The sequence below is a fragment of the Macaca nemestrina genome, chromosome 12 (genome assembly GCF_043159975.1).
Source record: "Macaca nemestrina isolate mMacNem1 chromosome 12, mMacNem.hap1, whole genome shotgun sequence".
Lineage (NCBI taxonomy): Eukaryota > Metazoa > Chordata > Mammalia > Primates > Cercopithecidae > Macaca > Macaca nemestrina.
Window position 1 is genome coordinate 75,178,189 of NC_092136.1, and position 22,245 is coordinate 75,200,433.

A 22,245-nucleotide genomic window follows, 5' to 3' on the forward strand; every position below is an offset into this window, starting at 1 on the left:
AAGAAGCTGTTGTTATTGGTGATCATTTAACATCTAAGAGGGTTTTGTTACCCCGTTGGGCCCTTACTTGTAAGTACTTTGGACATGATAAAAGGAGGGTGATAAACCAGGAGCTGGAAAACCTATGTTCAAGTCCTGATTGCCCTTCTATAAACCATGTAATTTGGAACAAGTCGTGTAACCTTTGAGTTGATTTCCTAATTGATTGAATGAACTATTAATTTATGCCCTACCTGTCTTATATGATTGTTGTGAAAAATTAAGTGAGGTATACCAGTAGCTATAAATACATAAGATTTTGCCTAATCTTTAATACTCATGAAAACAAACAAAGGGATCCTATAAGGAAAATTGTATTCAGTAACTTGCTTGAGACCACAAAGCCAGGTAATAATATAGCTGGGATTTGTCTGGTTTCCATTTCATAGTGCTCCCTCAGATATCTGTAAGACACTCATAGAAATGTGTTTTGATGTTAATTTTAGGCAAAGTTGTGGTGTCTTGAAGCCCATGGTGCATCATTTTCCTCATTTATTCATTTAGTAAACATATTGAGTACTTTTGTCCCGTACCAGTTTCCTGGGATACAGAACATCATTCATTGAAAAAAATGTTCATTGAACATCTAAATGCCAGGCACTGTGCCTTTGAGGATACAATGATGCAGAAAGTAAACATGTTTTCTCCTTCCATGGAGCTTACTGGGGGAGACAGCCAATAAACAAGAAAATAAGTAACTAGCAAGTATTTAATAGAGGAATATGCTATCCCAGAGAATGGAAGAAACGGCTTTAGATAAAGCAGTCAGAGAAGACCTCTCTAAGGAGAAGTATAAAATTGAAGGCTAAAAGGAGCCAACTATGCTGCAGCTGGGGGAAGAGCATTCTGGGAGACGCGTCAGCAAGTACAAAGGTGATGATGAAGGAGGAATGGGCTTGGCATCTCTCAAAAAACTCAGAGTTGGGGGAATGTGAGAAAAGACTTGTATTTTGGATAAATCATGTAATCTTTCAGCTTAATTTCTTATAAAATAAGATACCTATATCTGTAATTTCTTGTGATGATTGAATGAAATAACATTTGAAAAGGCTTTTCATATAGGAGGTACTCAATAAATATAATCGGAATTAGTTGCAAAAGAGAGAGGAAGGAAGGACAGAAAAGACCAGACGTGTGCAGCTGGAGCATAGTGAGCGAGGGAAGAGCTACTTTAGAGGAGGTAGGGGACGGCAGCCAGGGCCTTGAGGTCACGGTAAGGAGTTGGTATTTAATTCTCAAGAAAGTAGGAAATGCCTGAGGGACTTCAAGAAGCGGAATGGCATGAGCTGAGTTAGGCTTTTGAAAGTCACTCTGGCTGCTAAATACAGAATGATTTGAAGGGGGCAGTCAGGGAAGCAGGAATATCAGGAGTGGTGGTCTGATTACTCTGAGATGTGTCTTGATTCTATTTTGTTTTCTTTGAAATTCCTTCTCTCCTAGTTTTTCATAGCTTTTATAGTCATCTACACTTAGCATGCCCAACAAGCTGAATACAGTCTCCCTACCCTTTAATTAGTGTAGCTTTTTAGTGCAGTTGTTGAAAAACAAAATGTGAGATAAAATGAAATAAATGTTTCATTTTACTCTAAGGTCCTGTTCATTCGCCATCACCCTTAGGAATCAGAAATTTTAAGAAGCACATGCAGTAATACTGGACTTTAAAAATCTTATGTTGGCCAGGCGCAGTGGCTCATGCCTATAGTTCTAGCAGTTTGGGAGGCCGAAGTGTGCAGATCATTTGAGGTCAGGGGTTTGAGATCAGCCTGACCAACATAGTGAAACCCTGTTTCTACTAAAAATACAAAGAATTAGCTGGGTGTGGTGGCATACTCCTGTAATCTCAGCTACTTGGGAGGCTGAGGCACAAGAATCGCTTGAACCCAGAGGCGAAGGTTGCAATGAGCTGAGATTGTGCCACTGCACTTAGCCTGAGCGACAGAGCGAGACTCTGTCTAAAAACAAAAGCAAAAACAAAAAATCTCATGTTAGTATCTTGCAAGGCACTTCCGTTCTGTGTATGTTATCCACTGTGCCAGGTGTTGAGGATGTAAGAGATGGTTAAGACATTGATCCTGCCTCAGTGAGATTATAGTCCAGTTGAGGATACCAGATTTGTAATCCAGACATTCAATAAGTATTTATTGAATTCATACTCTGTGTCAGGCACTTAGAAGTTTCTAGCAGGTACATGGTACTCAAAAAAGTGAGAATAATCACTTCTATCAGGAGGGGATCAGGAAAACTTACAGAGAAGATGATTTCAGTGTCTTAAGAAATAAAATGATGTTTTCCAGTAGAAAAAAGAGTAAGAAGACATTTTAGGCTGGTAGAAATATAGTAACATAGGCTGGGCATGGTGGCTCATGCCTGTAATCCTAGCACTTTGGGAGACCGAGGTGGGAGGACTGCTGGCGACCAGGAGTTTGAGGCTGTAGTGAGCTATGATTATGCCACTGCACTCCAGTCTGGGTGACAGAGTGAGAACCCATTTCAACATAGAGAATAAAAAAGGGAAAGAAATATAATAACATGGAACATCATGATGTTCTCACATTTACCCTAATTCTCACAACTGTGAGAATTAATTCCATCTGTGAGGAAAGAAATTTACTCTAATTGAAAAAAAAAAAAAAGAAAAGAAAAGAAAAAGAAAATGGAAGCTCAGAGAGATTAGTTAATTTTTTTCAAGGAGTCTTATTAACCAGTGATAAACCTAAGATTATTCCTGGTCTGCCTGATTCTAAGATTGGTGTAATTCCTGCCACAATGCAGTTTTCTTCCTTGCTTTGAATAATACCCTCTTTAAACCCGTGACAACTTTTTAGTATTCTATAGCAGCTGCTTTCTGGGAGAGCCTCTAGTGAAGGAACTCCAAGCTGGTTATTCTGTGATATTCATGAGACTTTGCTGGGATAGCCTTTACGCTGCATGGGGTGATACTGTTTGGAAAACTCCACCGTAGTGCTCCAACATTATTGTGCTTTTCTAAATGGGTAAGTTACTACTGGAGTATGCCAAGGAGACCTGGACACAGTGGGAGAAAATTGTCCAGTGAAGGGTGTTCATCTCAGTTCCACTGACTGAGACATTTAGCCTGAAAAAAAATGTTTGTGTGCGTGTGTGTGTTTAAGTAATCCATAACACGAGAGCCTTTTGTGGTAATGAGACCCAGATTTCCTTCTGTGTCTGTATCCCTTTATGCAGGCATGATTTCTTGGAAAGGAGAGTCCATATGTCAAACAGTGTCTCATTGAGAACATGGAATGATTCCATAGATGCTGTGGCAGTGATTAGAGTCTTAAATATTTTGTCCTGTCTGGATCAGTGGGTGCTTGGTTCCTTAACAAATCAGCTGCCTCAGTGATTGGGAAGGCAGGATGGTAAGAGCTTTTAGATCACTTATTGTACTTGGATGCATTTGAATATTAATAGTTTGTCCAACATATAAATCAAAGGAACATTTGAATTAATTTATAATGTTGTCATGGCCATTGTGTGTTTGTGGAATTTGTTGTCATTAAAAGTATACAAAAGCTGCAGCCTTGAGTGGTTACCTACATTTTAAAAATAAACCAGGAATATTTATTATGAGGAAACTGTGGGTTTTTATTTTATTTTCAAGCCCCTTAAAACTTTGTTGGAATTAGCATCTTTTTCACATACCTGAGTCTTAAGGTTCATTCTTGTTTCTCCCTGGACCCTCCACTCGTGCTCCAACTTCTCACTAACAAAACTATCGTCTGTGACCTTTTTAACCCCCAGAACAGCGTAAGGTACACAAACCTCTGCTCTGCCTTAGGTGTTAGGGACGTCATTAATGCTTACTGGAAAAGCACACCCCAGAGAGCTGGGTTTTGGCTGTTGCAGGTAAAAATCTTTCAGATCTTGCAATGCTGGAAACCTTAAACCTTTTGGTTTTTTAGCTAAAGTGATTGGCAACAGAATGTGACATCTGAGGTTGCATGGTCTGCAATAGCCATAATTAACCACATGAGCTCACATTTTCCCACTGGAGAGTCAGTGGTCTTGGGGTGATGAAAGTGACTTCCCTACCAGGAGGTGGTTTTCCTTTTGAGGGTATTGGAATACCCTTGGGCCCTGTAATGCTTCACCCGTGGTCCTTTTAAAATGCTTTTTAATATAAAGCTTCAATATTGGAAATCTAACACCACAATGTTTAACACTGAGGCTGTGATGGAGCCCTGTGGCCTGGAATGGGAAACCTAGAATTTTTAATAGGTGGAGTGGGAAGACTTGTGGCAAGAATGGTGAGTGTGAATAACCTGAATCAAAGCTGATTTCCAATATTATTCAATTTTCAGTGTGTGCTATTTATTTTTGTTTTCTGTGTGTAGACTTCTCTTAGAGATGCCTTTTTGTCTTTAAACAAAATTGTTTGTTCATTGGTGGGAGGTGATGTTAGAAAACCAACTTTTTGTTCTTTTAATAGAGATGTGGACGTAGTCTTGAAATACACAAATATAATTCTTTGGCAGTCCTCCTTTCATAATATGGGGAAAATGTAGATGCTTGAATGTTTAGCATTAGATAGATATTTTTCGAATATTCATTGTTTGCATCTGACCTGCTTGAAAGGCTAATCTAAGAGACCTGCTGCTTTCTGGAAGTTTTCAGGTCCTCTTCTGTCAGATCATATGGGAAAGGAAAAGCTTTGTATAAAGCACATAGAGGAAAGTTGCAACTTAGCATAGTATTATCTGTCTTTGAATCCTCCTCCTCTTCTTCTTCTTTCCCTCTCCCTTCAAAAGGTTATTATTGAAGATCAAGTCCTTTTACTGACAGGAATATTTTAAATTTGATAAGACCTAATCTTTACGGAAAGCACAAGGCAGAATTCAGTGACCTGTGAAGAAACTCACAGTTCCAGCTGTGACTCCACACCTGTATAGATATTCTGGAGAGTTGTGGACACAGTTCTCTCAGTTATTTCGTTACTCATAGTTTCTACCTATATGGCTTTGACCAAGCCATTTATACCACCTGGGTCTCATTTCTCTCTTCTCCAAGTTGGTAGCATCACACCCAGTGATTGCAAAGTTTATCTTAGTTATATTATTGTATGATAATGAATTTATAATGTAACAAATATATAATGTAAAGTACTTTTAGTCCCTAAGGTAGTCTGATGTATGGGTTTCAGCAGAAGGAAAGCATTGTGGTAGTATTCAGGTACTTGGGTGGGACTGGGGCAAGAGGACATGGTCTCTAAAAATAATTAGGATTCTAGTTAGTTAGGGCATGACTCAGTAGTTGGTTGAAAATGACTGCTGTTTGATTTTTTTCCGTGAGTTTGTTTTAGAGAACAGACATTCCTTGAGAAGCCCATTTTCTGTTGAGTACTTTGCAAGTCATCGAGGATTCTCAGACTTTTTATGTGTTCTTTGCTCTTACTAGAACACTGTGAAGAAACTAAGGTGGTACATGTGTGTCATATGCTTCGTACATTCCAGGCTCCCAAGTTAAAAAATTGTTGTATACTGAGCACAGTGGCACACACCTGTAGTCCCAGTTACTTGGGAGGCTGAGGCATGAGGATTGCTTGAGCCCAGGAGTTTGAGGTCGGCCTGGGCAACATAGTGAGACCCCATCTTTTTTAAAAAAATAATTGTTATATTAATGTTTAACAATAAAGTTCCGAGACAGTACAGTAGACTGGTTAATGGTGGAGGATTGGGTGTCAAGCCAACCTGTTTACTAGCTCTATTACTTTGGAAAGATTTCTTAATCTCTGAACCTTAGTTTCTTTATCTGTAAAAGGAATGAAATAGCATTTCAAAGGTCTTTAACATTGTTAAGTGAATGAATGTCATATATAAAGTACCATAGACAGTTCTGGATGGAAAAAAGTATATATATAAAATGCATATATAAATAGTTACCTATTTTTATAAGACTACCAAAGAAAAACCAATAGTCTGCTATGGTAGTTAAGGATAGAGAATTCACTGAGGAATGGATGGCTATAGTGGCACTTCTACCATAAGAAGGTAGTGCTTAGATAATTAAGTAGAAATAGAAAGAAGAATGCGAAAATGTTATTAGTAATTGAGGTTAAAGCCACCCTTAGAAGTCAGGGAATAGTCAAGCCATGGCCATTGTGATCATTTCAGCCCTTCTTCTCTAGCCAGATGGGATATTCCAGATTATGTGTTAAATGTTTTAGTGTATGAGTGCACACACATGTACTTGTGCACTTTTAGAAGCATTTAGGAATACTGTATACCAAGAAGATCCTGTTTCCTTCCTCTTGGGGGAAGTTTAAAACTTTCTGTTGTATTGCTCCCTGTTCTTAGCCCCTGAATCATCATTTCTCACTTGATAGATAGTGGCAGAAATCTGGATAAGTTTTAAAAATGTAATTATCTGTGGCTTTTTGAAAACTAGATGCTTATGTCTGATTATAAGATACCTGCATTTTTTCCTAGTAGTTACTTTCACCTATATTGCATAAATAGGGTGGTATATGAACAGTGTGTTTTTCACCTTTTGCTTTTGCTGTTTAAAACTTTTCCCCCTTAACCCATATTACACTTCATAGACTTATTTATGTAACACTGTCTTTTTCAATATCAAGAACATACCCCATAAGAATGATTATACTATTTCATTTCTCTTTAGAATTAATAATTTTGTAAAATAGTACAACTGTATTGCCTAGGAAATTGTTAATGAATAAAATGTATAACCACTGTATAGTGTGTTTGTTATGTTTAAACCTCTGAAGCTAATTTTCATTTCATGTAATAGACTCAAGTATTAATTTTCCCTGTAAAAATGCTGGGAAAGAAAGCAATGGTTATCTGCATATAGTAAGAGTTCTTGCTGTAAGGTATATTTCAAATGTTAATCTCATCACATTAATTATTGGGAAATAGTTTAAAATACAGTTAGTAGATGAAGTTTCAAGTCTTGTTAATATGTTTACATTTGCATAACATTTATATAGTTTAGATAAGTGATATTTTATGTACCACATATTTTTATAAAATATTCTTTGAAAATGATTTATTGTCTTGTGGTTATTGATAAGGTAAATAGTTATTTTCTTTTCCTCTGCTTTTGAATTTACAGCAAAAGATGATGGAAGCATTGCTGTTGCCCTTGGTTACACTGCACATTTGGTCTCCATGATTTCCTTTTTCCTACAAGTGCCCCTCAGATATCCTATAATTCATAAGGGGTCTAGATCAACAATCAAAGACAATATCAATGACAAACTGACGGAAAAGGAGAGAGAGTAAGTGTATTTTTTAAAAAAATGATTTTAACATCAAGCCAGTATAAAACGTGGGGTATAATAAAATATATAAAATGTAACCTAAATTATGACAACTTTTATATAACCTTTGTAGAGTGCTCCATTTCATTTAAATCAAATGTAGTTGTTATATGAAACTATTCATATAAATTTTAATGACTCAACCCCTGAGCTTCCAAAAATTGCTAATGGTAGCAAATATTTACTTAAGTTTCATTTACTTTCTGCTTACTTTTGTGAGGATAAGTGTCAGATGATCTACAAATATTCACTTAGTACCTTTTGCCTGCCACTCAACAAGTAAAATGTTAAAAGATTTGTCAGAGATCTAACTAGGAAAAGATATAACGGCAGATTGAACATAGCTGAAAAGTGGATTAGTGAATTGGAAGATAGGTCAGTAGAAAATACTAGTGTCTAATATACATGTAATTTCAGGCACAGGGAGGCTAGAAAGATTGTGGGGTAAACACAAAATTTTAAGAGATAATGACTAAGAGTTTTCAAATTTAGCAAATGCCATGAAATTACAAATTCAAGAAGCACTAACAAAATGGAATGACAATAAAGTAAACATACTTGGGGAAATTAAACAGCTGAATATCAAAGATAAAGTGAAAATACTAAAAGCAACTAGAGAGAAAGACATGATAGCATGAAAAGATTGATAGTAAGACTAAGCTGATTTCTCAGCGGAACAACAGAAGCCAGATGGTGATGCGGTGACATTTTAAAATACTGAAAAAACGCAACTGTCCACTTAGAATTCTATACCCAGTGAAAATATTATTCAAAAGTACAGGCAAAATAAAGATATTTCAGACCATCAAAACTGAGAAGATGTATCCCAGCAGACCTACAGTAAAGGAAATACTAAAGGAAGAATAAAAATAATTTCAAACAGAAACATGGAAATACAGTATGGAACAAAGAATAAGAGAAAGGATAAAGATGTATATCTAAATTCATTTTGACTATAAATACTAATGTCTTCTTAAATATAACATGCATATACTTAATAATATATGTAGGTTTATAGTGCATGGTTCTAACACAAAAAGTAAAAAGGGTTGAGTGGGGTTAAAGTGCTCTGTGATCTTAGCATTGTCTGGAAAATGGTAAAGGTACCAATTTGTATCAGACTAATAAATCAAGTATGCATATTGTACTTTTCTTTTTTTGCCTTCAGCACTTTAAATGTGTAATACCACTCTCTCCTGTCCTGCTAGTCTTCCACTGTAAAGGCTGCTGCCAGATGAATTGGAGCTCCATTGTATGTTACTTGTTTCTTTTTTTTAAAAAAATTAAATGATAGAGCTTTATTGTGAAAAACCATTTGATTGCTAATGTAATCCAATTATTTGGTTCCATTGTGTGTTTTTTTTGAGATAGAGTCTTGCTCTGTTGCCAGACTGGAGTGCAGTGGCGCAATCTTGGCTCACTGCAACCTTCACCTCCCGGGTTCAAGCAATTCTCCTGCCTCAGCCTCCCGAGTTGCTGGGAATACAGGTGTGCACCAGCACACCCAGCTAATTTTTGTATTTTTAGTAGAGATGAGGTTTTACCATGTTGGCCACGATGGTCTCAATCTCTTGACCTCATGATCTGCCCTCCTTGGCCTGCCAAAGTGCTGGGATTACAGGCCATTGTGTGATTTTATAGCATTTTTTTTGCCACTGCTTTATTCATATTTATCCTTGTTTCTTTTGTCCTGCTGCTTTTAGGATCTTCGCTTTATACTTGACCTTTGGGAGTTTGATTATTAAATGCTTTGAGGTAGTCTTCTTTGACTTAAATCTGTGTGGTGTTCCGTAACCTTCTTGTACTTGAATATTGATATTTTTTCCTAGGTTTGGGAAGTTCTGTTATTATTCTTTTCTACTCCTCTCTCTTTCTCTATCTCCTCTTTAAAGCCAGTAACTCTTAAGTTTGCCCTTTGAGGCTCTTTTCTAGTTCTGTAGGCATGCTTCATTCTTTTTTACTCTTTTTTATTTTGTCTCCTCTGACTGAGCATTTTCAAATAGCCTGAATTCCAGACCACTGATTCTATCTTCTCCTTGATCAATGCTTCTATTAAGAGACTTTAATGCGTTTTTCAATATTTCAGTTGCATTTTTCACCTCCAGAATATCCACTTGATTCTTTTTAATTATTTCAATCTCTTCATTAAATTTATCTGATATAAGTCTGAATTCCTTCTCTGTATTGTCTTGAATTTCTTTGTGTTTCCACAAAACAGCTAATTTGAATTCTCTGTCCGAAAGATCATGTATCTCTGTTTCTCCAGAATTGGTCCCTGATGCCTTATTTAGTTAATTTGGAGAGGTCATGTTTTCCTTGATGGCCTTGATGCTTGTGGATGTTTACTAGTGTCTGGGCATTGCAGAGTTTAGGTATTTACTGTAGTCTTCACAGTGTGGGCTTGTTTATACCTGTCTTTCTTGAGAAGGTTTTCCAGGTTTTTGAAAGGACTTAGATGTTGTGATCTAAGCTGTATCTGCATTAAGGGGAACCCTAAGCTCGGTAACACTGTGGTTCTTGCAGTCTTGTAGAGGTACCACTTGCTGGTCTTGGATAAGATCCAAAAGATTTCTCTGGATTACCAGGCAGAGACTCCTGTTCTCTACCCTTATTTTTCTCAGAGTCTCTCTCTCTATGCTGAGCTGCTTGGAGCTGGGAGTAGGGGGACACAATCACCCTTGTGGCCTCCACTACTGGGATTTCCCTGGTTCAGACCTGACACCAGCATAGGACTGGGTCTTACCCTAGGCCCTGTGTAACCTCTACCTGGCTACCACCTATGTTTGCTTAAGACCTTATGGCTCTACAATTAGCAGGTAGTGAAGCCAGCCAGGATTGTGTCCTTCCCTTCAGGGCAGCAAGTTTCCCCCAGCCCCTGAGCAGGTCCAGAGATGCTGTTTGGGAGCCAAAGACTAGAGTCCAAAGCCTTTGAAATCTATCTGGTGCTCTATTCTATTGCAGCTAAGCCGGTACTTAAACTGTAACTCTTCCCTCTCCTTATCATAGGCAGAGGATTCTCTCCACATGGCCACCATCATCGTAGACCCATGGTGGGTACTGCCAGGCTATCACTGATGTTCACTGAAGGCTCAAGGACTCTTCAGTTAGCTTGTGGCAAATGCTGCCACACCTGGGACTCACACTTCAGGGCAAAGGGCTCCCCTCTGGGCCAGGACAGGTCCAGAAATGCCATCCAAGAGCCAAGGCCTGGAATCAGGGACCCCAAAAGCCCATTTTGTGCTCTACTCCACTGTGGCCAAGCTGGTCCCTGAAAGTAGAACATCTCAGAGTCTCACCCAAGGCCCACGGCTTACTGTCTGGGTATTACTCCTGTTTCTTCAGGGCCCAAGGGCTTTTTGGTCACAGGTGATGAATCCTGCCAGGACTTGGTCCTTCCTTTCAAGGCAATACATTCCCTTCTGGCCAAGCGTGTGTCTAGATACGTCATCTGGGAGCTAGGGTCTGGAATGGGGGCCTCATGATTGCCCAGTGCCCTATCCTGTTGTGGCTAAGCTGGTATCCAAGATGCAAGACAAAGTCTCTTCCTTCTCCTCTCAAGCAGAAGAAAGGAGTCTTTTTGTTTGTTTGTTTTGCTGCAGGGTGCACTGCCTGTGGTTGATGAAGGGGTGTCACAAGAACTTCCTTAGCCACCCTGGCTAGTTTCCCATGTCCATTGCTTCTAAGGCCAGCACTAGCACTAGGACTTACCTAGGAATTGCAGTCTTCATGGCCTAGACTGTCTTTCAAGATTATTTAGAACCCCAGAGCACCTTTTCCATGGTAGAAAGGTTTGCCAAAACTCAAGTTCTAACCACTGGGATGGGCGATTCCCCTCTGACTAGGGCTGATCTAAATGCGGCCCCCATGGATGGGCATTGGCTGAGTTTAGTCCAGTTTTGTTTCCCACTGTGACAGAGCGGCACTGAGTTCAATGCAAAGTACCACAATCACTGTGCTCTCCCTCCCTCAAGAGCACAGATGCTCTGTATCTCATGGCGGCTGCGGAAGGAATGGGGAAGGGGCGGTGTCAGGAATTCAAGTCTGTCTTCTCTACCCTCTTCAGTGCCTGTTACAGCTATATGAGGTTAAAACCAAGTACTGTGATTGCTTACCTGATTTTTGGTTCTTATGTAGGTGCTTTTTTGTGTGTGTAGATGGTTGTTAAATTGGTGTTCCTGCAAGCTTAGCAGGGGAACAATCAGTGAAAGCATCTATTCAGCCATCTTGCTTCACCCTCCTCATGGTGTTTTCTTTTAATCCTTTTCATTTCTGTAAGGTTTGTAGTAATGTCCCCACTTTCATTTCTCATTTTACTGCAGTTTCTTTCTTCTTTTTTATAGTTAGTCTAGCTAAAGATTTGTCAATTTCTTTTCAAAGAACTGACTTGTGGTTTTATTGATTCTGTCTAGTGTTTTTTTGCTCTCCATTTTGTATATGTCTGCTCTTATCTTTATTATTTCCTTCATTCTGCTAGCTTTGTGTTTTATTTTCTTTTTCCTGTAGTTTCTTAAAGATGGCAACTTAGGTTAATGAGATCTTTACCCAATGTTTACACCTATAAAACAGTTTCCACACCCCATACATTTTTGTATGTTATTTTTTTAAAATTAATGTCAAAGTATTTTCTAATTTCCTTGTGATTTCTTTATTGACCACTGGTCGTTTATGAGAGCATTGTTTGGCTGGGCGTGGTGTCTCACGCCTGTAATCCTAGCACTCTGGGAGGCCAAGGCAGGCAGATACTTTGAGGCCAGGAGTTTGAGACCAGCCTTCACAACATGGCGAGACCCTGTCTTTACAAAAAATACAAAAATTAGCTGAGTGTGGTGGTGTGCACCTGTAGTCCCAGCTACTCAGGAAGCTGAGGTGGGATAATAGATTAAGCCCAGGAGGCGAAGGCTGCAGTGAGCCGAGATTGCAGCACTGCACTCCAGCCTGGGCAACAGAGCAAGACCTTGTCTCAAAAAAAATAGAAAGAGAGAGAGAGCATTAATTTTTCCATATTTGTGAATTTTCTAGTTTTCCTTTTGTTATTCATTTCTCATTTTATTCCATTGTGACAGAGAAGCAGAGATGTTAGTTTTATGATTTTAATATTTTTTAAATTATGAAGACTTGTTTTGTGGCCTAATGTATTGTCTGTCCTGGAGAACATTCCACATGCACTTGAGAAAAATGTGTATTCTGCTGTCATTAGATGCAGTGTTCTATTTATGTCTATTAGATCTAGTTGGTTTATGATGTTCTCAAGTCTTCTGTTTCCTTATGGATCTTCTGTCTAAATGTTCCATTTATGATTGAGAGTAGACTGTTGAATTCTTCAACTATTACTGTAAAACTGTATATTTCTCCTTTCAATTCTGTCAACATTTGCTTTGTATATTTTAGACCTCTGTTGTTTTGTGCACATATTTCTTGTTATGTCTGCCTGATGAATTGACCCTTTTATTGGTATATTTTTGCCTCTTATAACAACTTTTGACCAAAAGACTGTTTTATCTGATGTTAGTATAACCACCCCAGCTCTCCTTTGGTTACTATTTGCATGGACTATCTTTCCCATCTTTTCACTTTGAACCTTTTGATCTAGAATAAGTTTCTTGAAGATGGTGTATAGTTGGAGCATGTCTTTTATGCATTCCTCCAATCTCTGCCTTTGGATTAGAGTTTGTAATCCACTTACACTTAGTTACTGGTAGGGAAAAACTTACGCCACTTTGCTATTTGTTTTCTGTATGTCTTATGCTTTTTTTGTGTCTTATTTCCTTTATTACTGCCTTCTTTTGTGCTTAGTTGATATTTTTTGAGGTGTACCCTTTTGATTCCTTTCTCATTTCCTTTTCTGTGTATTTTATAGATTTTTTATGGTTATGATGGGGATTTTAATTAACGTCCTACATTTATAACATTCTAGTTTGCACGGATACCAGTAAGCTTCAGTAGCATATAGAAACTCTGTTTCTATACACCTCTGTTCCTCCCTCTCATCTTTATGTTGTTGTCACAAATTGCATTATTATGGGTTGTGTGCCCATAGTACTATCTTTTTTATTTACATATGTAATTACCTTTTCTGTATTTTTATTTCTTTATACAGCTTCAAGTTACTATCTATGGTCCTTTAATTTCAGTTGAAGGCCTTAGCCTTCACTTTCTGGTTGCACTGAGCCTAGCTGTCAGCCAGAGGGGAAAGTATAGGCCCTTTAGGTTTTTTCTGAATGTGCATCTTGTTTTGGGCATGAATGTAGCTTCTAAATTCCCCAGTATACTTGGACATTTTTGAATGACCAAATTTCTCAAAGAAACTCTCTCCAGCTTTTCTTCCCAGGCTTTAGGCAATCTGTTTTGTGTCTGAACTGTAATATTTTTTGCCCCAGGTGGCTCTGGGTTGTTTGTTTGCCTTATTACTTGAACATTGTTAGCTGCTTTTCAGTTCTGAGTGAGTTCAGACTAGGTGAGGAACAAGGGAAAGTAACTCGCGTTAGTCCTTCAGGTAGCCACCAGACAAGTTAGAACAGATACACTTTTTTTTTTTTTTTTTTTTTTTAAATAAGAATCTGGTCTGTTCTCTCAAGATCAAAAAATGAGGTGCCATACTGAGAGGGCAGGCTGTCGTCTTCAAGATCTATGCTGAGCTGGAGAGGAGGGTAGAGCCAGGGCAAGTCAAAAAACTGCAAAACTTTATTCCTGGTTTTGAGTTTCCTTTTTCTTGATTTGACTTTCAGACAATTGATAAAAACCTTTGACTATTTTCCGGGGGTTTGACAAAGTTTATTTTGATGATTTTTCTTGATTTTTTTTTTAGATGTTTCCCTGGAGAGATAGGTCTTTGGCTGTATCTACTGTACCATTTTTGCTGACATCATTTGGTTTGTTTACAAGGATGAAAAACATGGCTTATAAGGGATGAAGGGACGCCTAGATGATTTTAAGCAAAAGAGAATACCATGACCAGATATATACTTAAGAAAGATCACCTTGTAGTTTTCTGGAGACTGGGCTATTTCCAACCAGCCTTCTCCTAGTGCCATAATGTTCAAATTAAGTGTCTTTCCAGATTTTTATCAAAATTTTTCATGATAATCTGACTTTAAAATTAGTTATCCAGGAAAATCTCTTTGGGAACTTGCAGGAAGAGTGTTCCCTGAGATGGTAAATATTCTTGCTCTAGATCGGTTGCATACTTTAATTTGTGAAGTAGCAACTTAATATGTGGGCAATTTCAAGTAGCATGGCGCCCAGTGTGAGTAGCAGCAGTGATTTCTTGATTGATTGATTGATTTTTCTCAAGTGATCTAGTAAGGCCAGCTGGTTTTAGGTGATTATGTTATCCCTTTTTTCTTTGGCAGCCAGAGGAACCACAGGAATTGCATTTTGGTGAATGAATTTTATATTCTGCTTCTATCTTCCTCCTTTTGCTGAAACACATTGTATTTCGTTGATTTTGATATATACATTTTGGGCATTTTAATATTGATAAAAATGAGTTGCATCTTGTAATTACTGGCATGTCATATTATAATTGATAGTACTTTTCTTAGTGTTACATAAGTTAATGATGCATTTTACAATTGGTGCTGTCTTAGATTTTATGAACTATCAAGTGTTTTAGCTGGTTTTATGTATTTTTGTGAAGTACTTCAAATCCTTTTTGGAACAACATAGATGTATAAATAAATATATAAATAGAAATATGTTTATTGATTATGCTTGTGCCTCAGTTATTCTTAGCCTGGATCACTGAAAGAGCAGATTAGACATGGTTTTTCTTTCTCTTGTTTTCAATTTTGATGTAAACCTTTCCAGGACATTAGATGGAATCAGATCTTCATGGGAGACGGCAAGTAGAAATTGAATGACTCATTGGATAAATTATAATTAATGTAATGGCCCTAGGAATTTTCAACCTCTCCTCTCTCTGATTACCTGTCTCATCTGGCTATTAGCACATGAGATGTTAGAGTTCAAAGCTCTATTTAGCCAGTTTTGCTGGAAATAAAAAAGACCAATTTCTTTTCTTTGTCTGGCCTGTTTGAAACACAGGCCTCGACTGATGCCTTGCCTAAACCATTACTTGTGCACCTGCATTCTGTAAAGGGAAACTCTGAAATCTTTGCTGCATTTCACTGTGAGGCTCAGACCTCAAAACATGAGGAATGTAACCACAGTCCAGCTGCAATGTTCCTCCACCCCCTACTTCTTTCACTGAGGACTGAAAAGTATGTTTTAAAGTGATTTTTGGAATGAAATTTATTAGTCGTTGTTATTGTGCTACTTAACTGTCTGGTAGATAATAAATTCAGAATGGATTAGCGAAACAAGCCATGAGTTAGGGCCTAGCTGATCAGAGCATATGGCTTTTTCAGGGCCTTAAAAGATGTCTGAAGTTTGTTTTATTCTCAGGAGCAGAAACGGGACTGGTATAATTGGCAGGCACTTTTGAAACTTTCTGGCCTGCTCACAACAATACTTTTATACATCTCTAAAAGATGGTCAGCTATTTTTCTGTTGTAGAGTTACTGGAACTTAGAGAAATGGTAATGCTGTTTCCTTGATTTTGTGTAGTTATGTTTGTTCCTATGGAGGATCCTGACCTTACCAAAACCCCAAGAGTTGCCCTTTTTACCTGATTGATTCTGATTTCTTTTCAAGACAGAATTTCTAACGTATAAAGAAATTGTGATGTGTTCAAAATCAGATAATATTGGGCCAGGATCATAGTCATTGCATGTGGACCCGATTCTCATTAGAGTGGAATGGTCTAACACCTTTTTTGTGACTAGGTACATAAAGAGGTCATATATCCTATGTATAAAGAGGTTGGCCAAACAGGTCCCCAAGTCTTATGACCTGCGTTTTTTATTATTCTTGCAGCCACATAGACAGGTCTAGAGGTTTATGGACCTTCCCGTTCTGCATAACTAGGTTGCATTTTGCCAAGAGGGAGGAGACAAAGGAGTGTGCAGAGTAGCAGTGAGCAGGCTGATTCCTTATCTCTGTATTCCCTCAGCCTACCTCTTGGCTGAGCAATACTGACTTGATAAATAAATGAATGAAAATGTCTTTCTGATGGCCTCTTCTTGAAGCAATTAGAATACCTGGAGCTTTATTTGTGTAAGTAACAAGTTTTCTGTAGAAATAGTGACTAGCACCCAGGATTTTGTTGGTAAAAAGCTTATATTGAAAACATAAATGAAAATTCCAGAACTCTAGTTTTCAGACTGCTGTAATTCTGACTCATTTCTATTATTACCTGCTTCAGGCATACTTAGAAACACCTGTTGACATCTTATATTAAGAATTACATCTTCCTTCCTTAAAAATTCTCAGCTTCTGTTTGTTAATCAAACTATTTTAGTGCGGAGAGTTCAGAAATGATTGCTGTTTTCACTAAATTAGCATCTGTTTGCTTTCATGGCATCCAATTAAATCTGATGGCCTTCTTCCAGAAGTGGGGAGTCATGGTTAGGCTTAAATGGTATGGCTTTCATTTTCAGCTCTCTTCTGTGTATCCTATAAATTAGAACATTTCTTCTAACCTTTCATCTTCATTTTATTATAGGTTGTTGCTCAGATGTTGGCATTTAGAGCACTCAGTAGACCCAGACCCCAAACCTTTAAATTGGATGATAAATACGATGACTTGAGGCAGTAGAAAAGAGTGGACCAAATGCTTTGGTTTTCTATTTTCCTTGCTCTGCAACTTTAAAGTATAATTAAGCAAATATTTTTCAGGGTGACTAATACTACTGAAATGAATGAAATTATTAGTTCTTTTGGATTTTTCACTTGATTACAGGAATTTGACCTAACTTGAAAAATCTCTGTTCATGTGAAAACTTTCCCAAGTGTCTGTAGTCCAACTCTCTATAATTACCTAACAGTACACCATGGAACAGAAATAAAGATGAAAAAAAAAAAATAAGTCCATGCAGAATTGTAGACTTTACTGTATTTTAGAACCAGTCGGAATATTATTCCGTCATCTGATTGAACCCTTCATTTCACAAAGGGAGAAACAGGTTGAAAGATGAAGTGAGGTCATACAAGTTAACTAAGCATTCATTTTGATATGCCCCCCTGAGGAGAGGCAAGCCCAGAAGATGAAGTGCTAATTATTAAGTATAGTACTTGTAAAGCAAACATATAGGAGATGGAAGAAGTATTTTTATCAAAATGGGTCTGTACTGGAGCCTGAAATACTCCTTTTTCCTGATTTAGGGAAAGCACTCTTGTAAAGAATGCAGTAATGTGAATCTCTGAATATTAAGCAGAGTTACTGTGTGACGTTCTTACTGAAAATGTTAATTATTCAAGTCATATTTATTAGTTAGTTCACTTGACATTTGTTTTTCCTCTAAAAGGTATGGTGCAAAATGCATCTCTTTTTTTCTCTCTTGCCTCCAATTATTTAAACTCGACAAAATTTTTGTTTTTTATTTCCAATTATTTTGGGCTTTGGGGGCATGGTGGCTTCTCTCTTATTGCTGAGTGACTGTGGTAGTGTTCTCCTCTCTGAGTCTTAGTTCTCCTGGCATAGTACCTATGTCACTATCCCACTAGGTTGTTACAAGGATTAAATAAGCACAGTGCTTGGTATACAGAAAATGCTTAACAAAATTTTGGAACTACTATTATTTATACATTGAGCTTTGCAACAGGAATCCTAGGCATGTAAGTTTTTATTCTATGTGCTAGATAGAAGATGGGCCTAATAAAGGGTAAAGAGAATTAAAAATATAACCCAGTGGGAAAGTACTGTGTTTCCTTTTATAATAGTGCTGTGAGGTACATCATCTGTAAGTCAATGGTCTAAGTGCAAAGGACTAGTGAAGTCCCCCATAATGCAGGGGTTAAAACTGGTGTAAGTCTGAAGGCTTGTCTTTTTACAGGCATACCTCATTTTATTGCATTTTGCATTATTGTGCTTCATAGAGACTGTATTTTTTACAAATTGAAGGTTTGTGGTAACCTTGCATCAAGCAAGTCTGTCAGTGATATTTTTCCAATAGTATGTGCTCGCTTTGTGTGTCTGTGTCACATTTTATAAACTTTCACAACATTTCAAGCTTTTCGTTATTATTATATCTATTATGACCTATAATCAGTGATCTTTCATGTTATTGTTGTAATTATTTTGGGAAATACAAACCACACCCATATAAGATGGCAAAGTTAATCAATGTTGTGTGTGTTCTGACTGCTCCACTGACCAGCTCTTCCCCCATCTCTCTCCCTCTCCTCAAACCTCCATGTTCCCTGAGACACAACATTATTGAAACTAGACCAATTAATATAGCCCTATAATGGCCTCTAAGTGTTCGAGTGAAAGGAAGAGTTCCAGTATCTCATTTTAAATTAACAACTAGGAATGATTGAGCTTAGTGAGGAAAGCATGTGAAAAGCTGAGATGGCTGAAAGCTAGGCCTCTTGGGTGAAACAGCGAAGTTGTAAATTCGAAGGAAAAGTCCTTGAAAGAAATTAAAAGTGCTACTCCAGTGAACATATAAATGATAAGAAAGTGAAAAGACTTATTGCTGATATGGATACAGTTTTAGTGGTCTGGGTAAACAATCAGACCAGCCATAATATTCCCGTAAGCCAAAGCCTAATCTAGAGCAAGGACCTAACTTTCTTCAGTTATTTGAAATCTGAGAGAAACGAGGAAGCTACAGGAGAAAAGTTGGAAGCTACAGAGGTTGTGTTAATGAGGTTTAAGGAAAGAAGCCATCCCTAGAACATAGAAGTACAAGGTGAAGCAGGAAGTGCTGATAGAGAAGCTGCAGCAAGTTATCCAGAAGATCTAGCTGAGAGCATTGATGAAGGTGGCTACACTAAACAGATTTTCAAGGTAGACAAAATAGCCTTCTGTTGGAAGAAAATGCCATCTATAGCTGGAAAGGAGAAGTCAATGCCTGACTGCAAAGATTCAAAGGAAAGGCTGACTCTTTTATTAGGGGCTAATACAGCTGCTAACTTTAAGCTAATGTTCAGTGACCATTCTGAAAATCCTGGGGCCCTTAAGAATGATGCTAACTATACTCTGTGTTCTATGAATGTAACATCAAATCCTAGATGACAGCGCATCTGTTTACAACATGGTCTATTGAATATTTTAAGGCTCCTGTTGAGACCTACGGCTCAGAAAAAATATTCCTTTCAAAATCTTACTGTTCATTGAAAACATGTGGTTACCCACGAGCGCTCATGGAGATGTATAAGGAGATGAAAGTTGTCTTCATGCCTGCTAACACAGTATCCATTCCGCAGCCCATGGATGACTTTTAAGTCCTCTTATTTAAGAAACACATTTCATAAGGCTGTAACTGCCATACATAGTGATTCCTCTGATGGATCTGGGCAGAGTCCCTTGAAAACCTTCTGGACAGTATTCACCATTCTAAATGCCATTCAGAATATTCATGATTCATGGGAGGAGATAAAAATATCAGCATTAACAGAAGTTTGGAAGAAGTTGATTCCAAACCTCATGGATGATTTTGAAGGGTTCAAGACTTCAGTGGAAGAAATAGCTATTTCATGATAAAAGTTTAACGATGAGGAGTTGCTTCTTATGGATGAGCAAAGAAAGTGGTTCCTTGAGGTGGAACCTAATTCTAGTGAAGATGATGTAAAAAAAGAATTTAGAATGTTACATAAACTTAGTTGACAAGGAAGTGGCAGAGTTAGAGAGGAAGGATTGATTCCAATTGTAAAAGAAGTTCTACTGTGGGTAAATGCTATCAGACAGCATTGCATGCTGCAGAGAAATCTTTCATGAAAGGCAAAGTCAATTGATGCCAAAAACTTCATTGTTGTCTTATTTTAAGAAATTGTCACAGCCACTCCAACTTTAGCAACCACCACCCTGATTAGTCAACAGCTATTGCCGACTAGGCAAGACCCTCCACCAGCAAAAACATTATGACTCTCTGAAGGCTCAGATGATCATTAGCATTTTTTAGCAATAGTATATTTTATAATAGTATATTTATATAATAGTAAATTAAGATATTTATGTTGTTTTAAACTATATATTTTGTATTTTCTTTAATTTTTTCCATGAACACATGTTCAAAGATATTTTTTAAAACATAATGCTATTTTCATATATGCTGGCAAACAAAAAAAAATTGTGTGAGTCACTCTTTATTGAGATACTCACTTTATTTATTTTTATTTTTTTGTAGAGACAGGGTCCCGCTATGTTGACCAGGCTGATCTCGAACTCCTGGCCTCAAGCGATACTTCTGCCTCGCCCTCCCAAAATGCTGGGATTACAGGTGTGAGCCACAACACCCGGCCAAGATACTAACTTTTCTGCAGTGGTTTGGAACCAAACCCACAATATATCCAATGTATGTCTGTACCTCAAATAGGCCGAGAGTTTACTGTCTACAGTCTACTGAGTAGTCACGTAAGCATGTGGGCCTTGGAAGATATGGGTTAGTGAATGCTGAGGCGCTTATTCTTACAAGGAATGCAGAGCATTTTCAAACTAACTAGTTCTCAACCTGGCCCACTATTTACTTTTTTAGTCGTATCTCCAGGTTCCTTCCCAGTTCGTAACCTATGCTTCAGTCAGACTGAACAATTGGTTGTTTTCCAAACACATCACAGTATTTCCTACCTTGATGCTCATTGTCCATGCTATTTATCTGGAAAGCCTTCCCTAGCCATCTCTAGTATCACAACTGTGCTTGTACATGAAGCCCTCCCTTAGTATCTAAACTTTCCTCATAAACTCTTTCTTGATTTCCCATAGTTTGGTAAACTGTAATTCTTTTGGATTCTTGTGAATGATTCTCTCTATATGGTATCACAGAAATGAAGTTCTTTTATATGTACTTTAATAACAGCCGAACTCAATGATGCAGGTAGTGTATTTGAGTTATTTATCCTTGTCTGAAATATTTTCAAGGTAGAAACTGCATCTTACTTGGTATCAGACTTCCCTGCCTTGCAGAGAGGCTTGTATTTTGTAGACACTCAATAAATATTTATTGAATTAGGAGAGTAAAAGGAACATTCCATTTTTGCAAATTCTATTAGGTAATCTGACACTCTACTCTGTGGCCCATTGTTTTAACTCTGGATGCTCTGGCCAGGACAATCATTATTTCACAGAGTCCCTTGGGACCGTGACAAGCTATTAACTTCTGTGCTTGTTGTAATCCAAGGCACAGGCATCAGCACTGATGGGGTTATGTTCAGGGGTGTGAGCAAAGAACGTGTTTTAAATGAGGAATCCCCATGGAAATTCAGGCAGTAGAGATCAACAAAATAAAAATGCAGAAGGTGGCTGCTGGGTGAGACAGGAAATGAACACCTTGTGAAGATTAGGCATTCCACTGAGAGGGGAAATGTGGAAAACCAGTCAAGAGAAATTGTGCAGCTATTTCATCACTGACACTTGGAGGTATATTGTTGTGTGTGTTGTTTTTAATGAAGTGTGCTTTTATAGTGCTGATGTTATTATCTGGATGAGGAAGTCTTCTCTAGTATTATTGTCATCTCAGCTTTCTGTAACCAACAAAATTAAAATACAGTAATGTAATGGGACAGTGGGATAAGAAAGAAAACCAGATGACTCTGACATGTGACCCCAGCCTGAACTTACTGCTTTTCTAGTTTTCAGCATACTGAAATCAAAGTAGAGTCCAGTGTAATGCTTGCAGGAGCTGGGGGGATTGGACAGAGGAATAATACATTTGGTTAATAGTGTCCTGAGTTCAGTACTGTTACATTATTAGTATATGTGAAATCAGTGTTTCTCAGCAGGAGTCCCAACACATCAGTGAGCGCGCCAGTAGTTCATGGACTAACCATTTGCAGTCCATTAATATTTATCATAGGACAGCATAGATGCTTTGTGTTCTGATATGAATTAATCATCGAATTTAATA

The 22,245-nt window shown here is 37.8% G+C and overlaps 1 protein-coding gene across 5 annotated transcripts in view; it reads left to right on the plus strand.

The window, feature by feature from the left end:
• The window catches only part of LOC105468772 (UV radiation resistance associated), a 325,660-nt gene that overhangs the window by 192,258 nt on the left and 111,157 nt on the right, over positions 1-22,245 (plus strand). For all 5 annotated transcript variants that reach the window (XM_071075322.1, XM_071075321.1, XM_011719113.2 and 2 more), the window contains one exon: positions 7,132-7,297. In XM_071075322.1, coding sequence (XP_070931423.1) covers positions 7,132-7,297 — 166 coding nt within the window. The remainder of the gene's footprint in view (positions 1-7,131; positions 7,298-22,245) is intronic.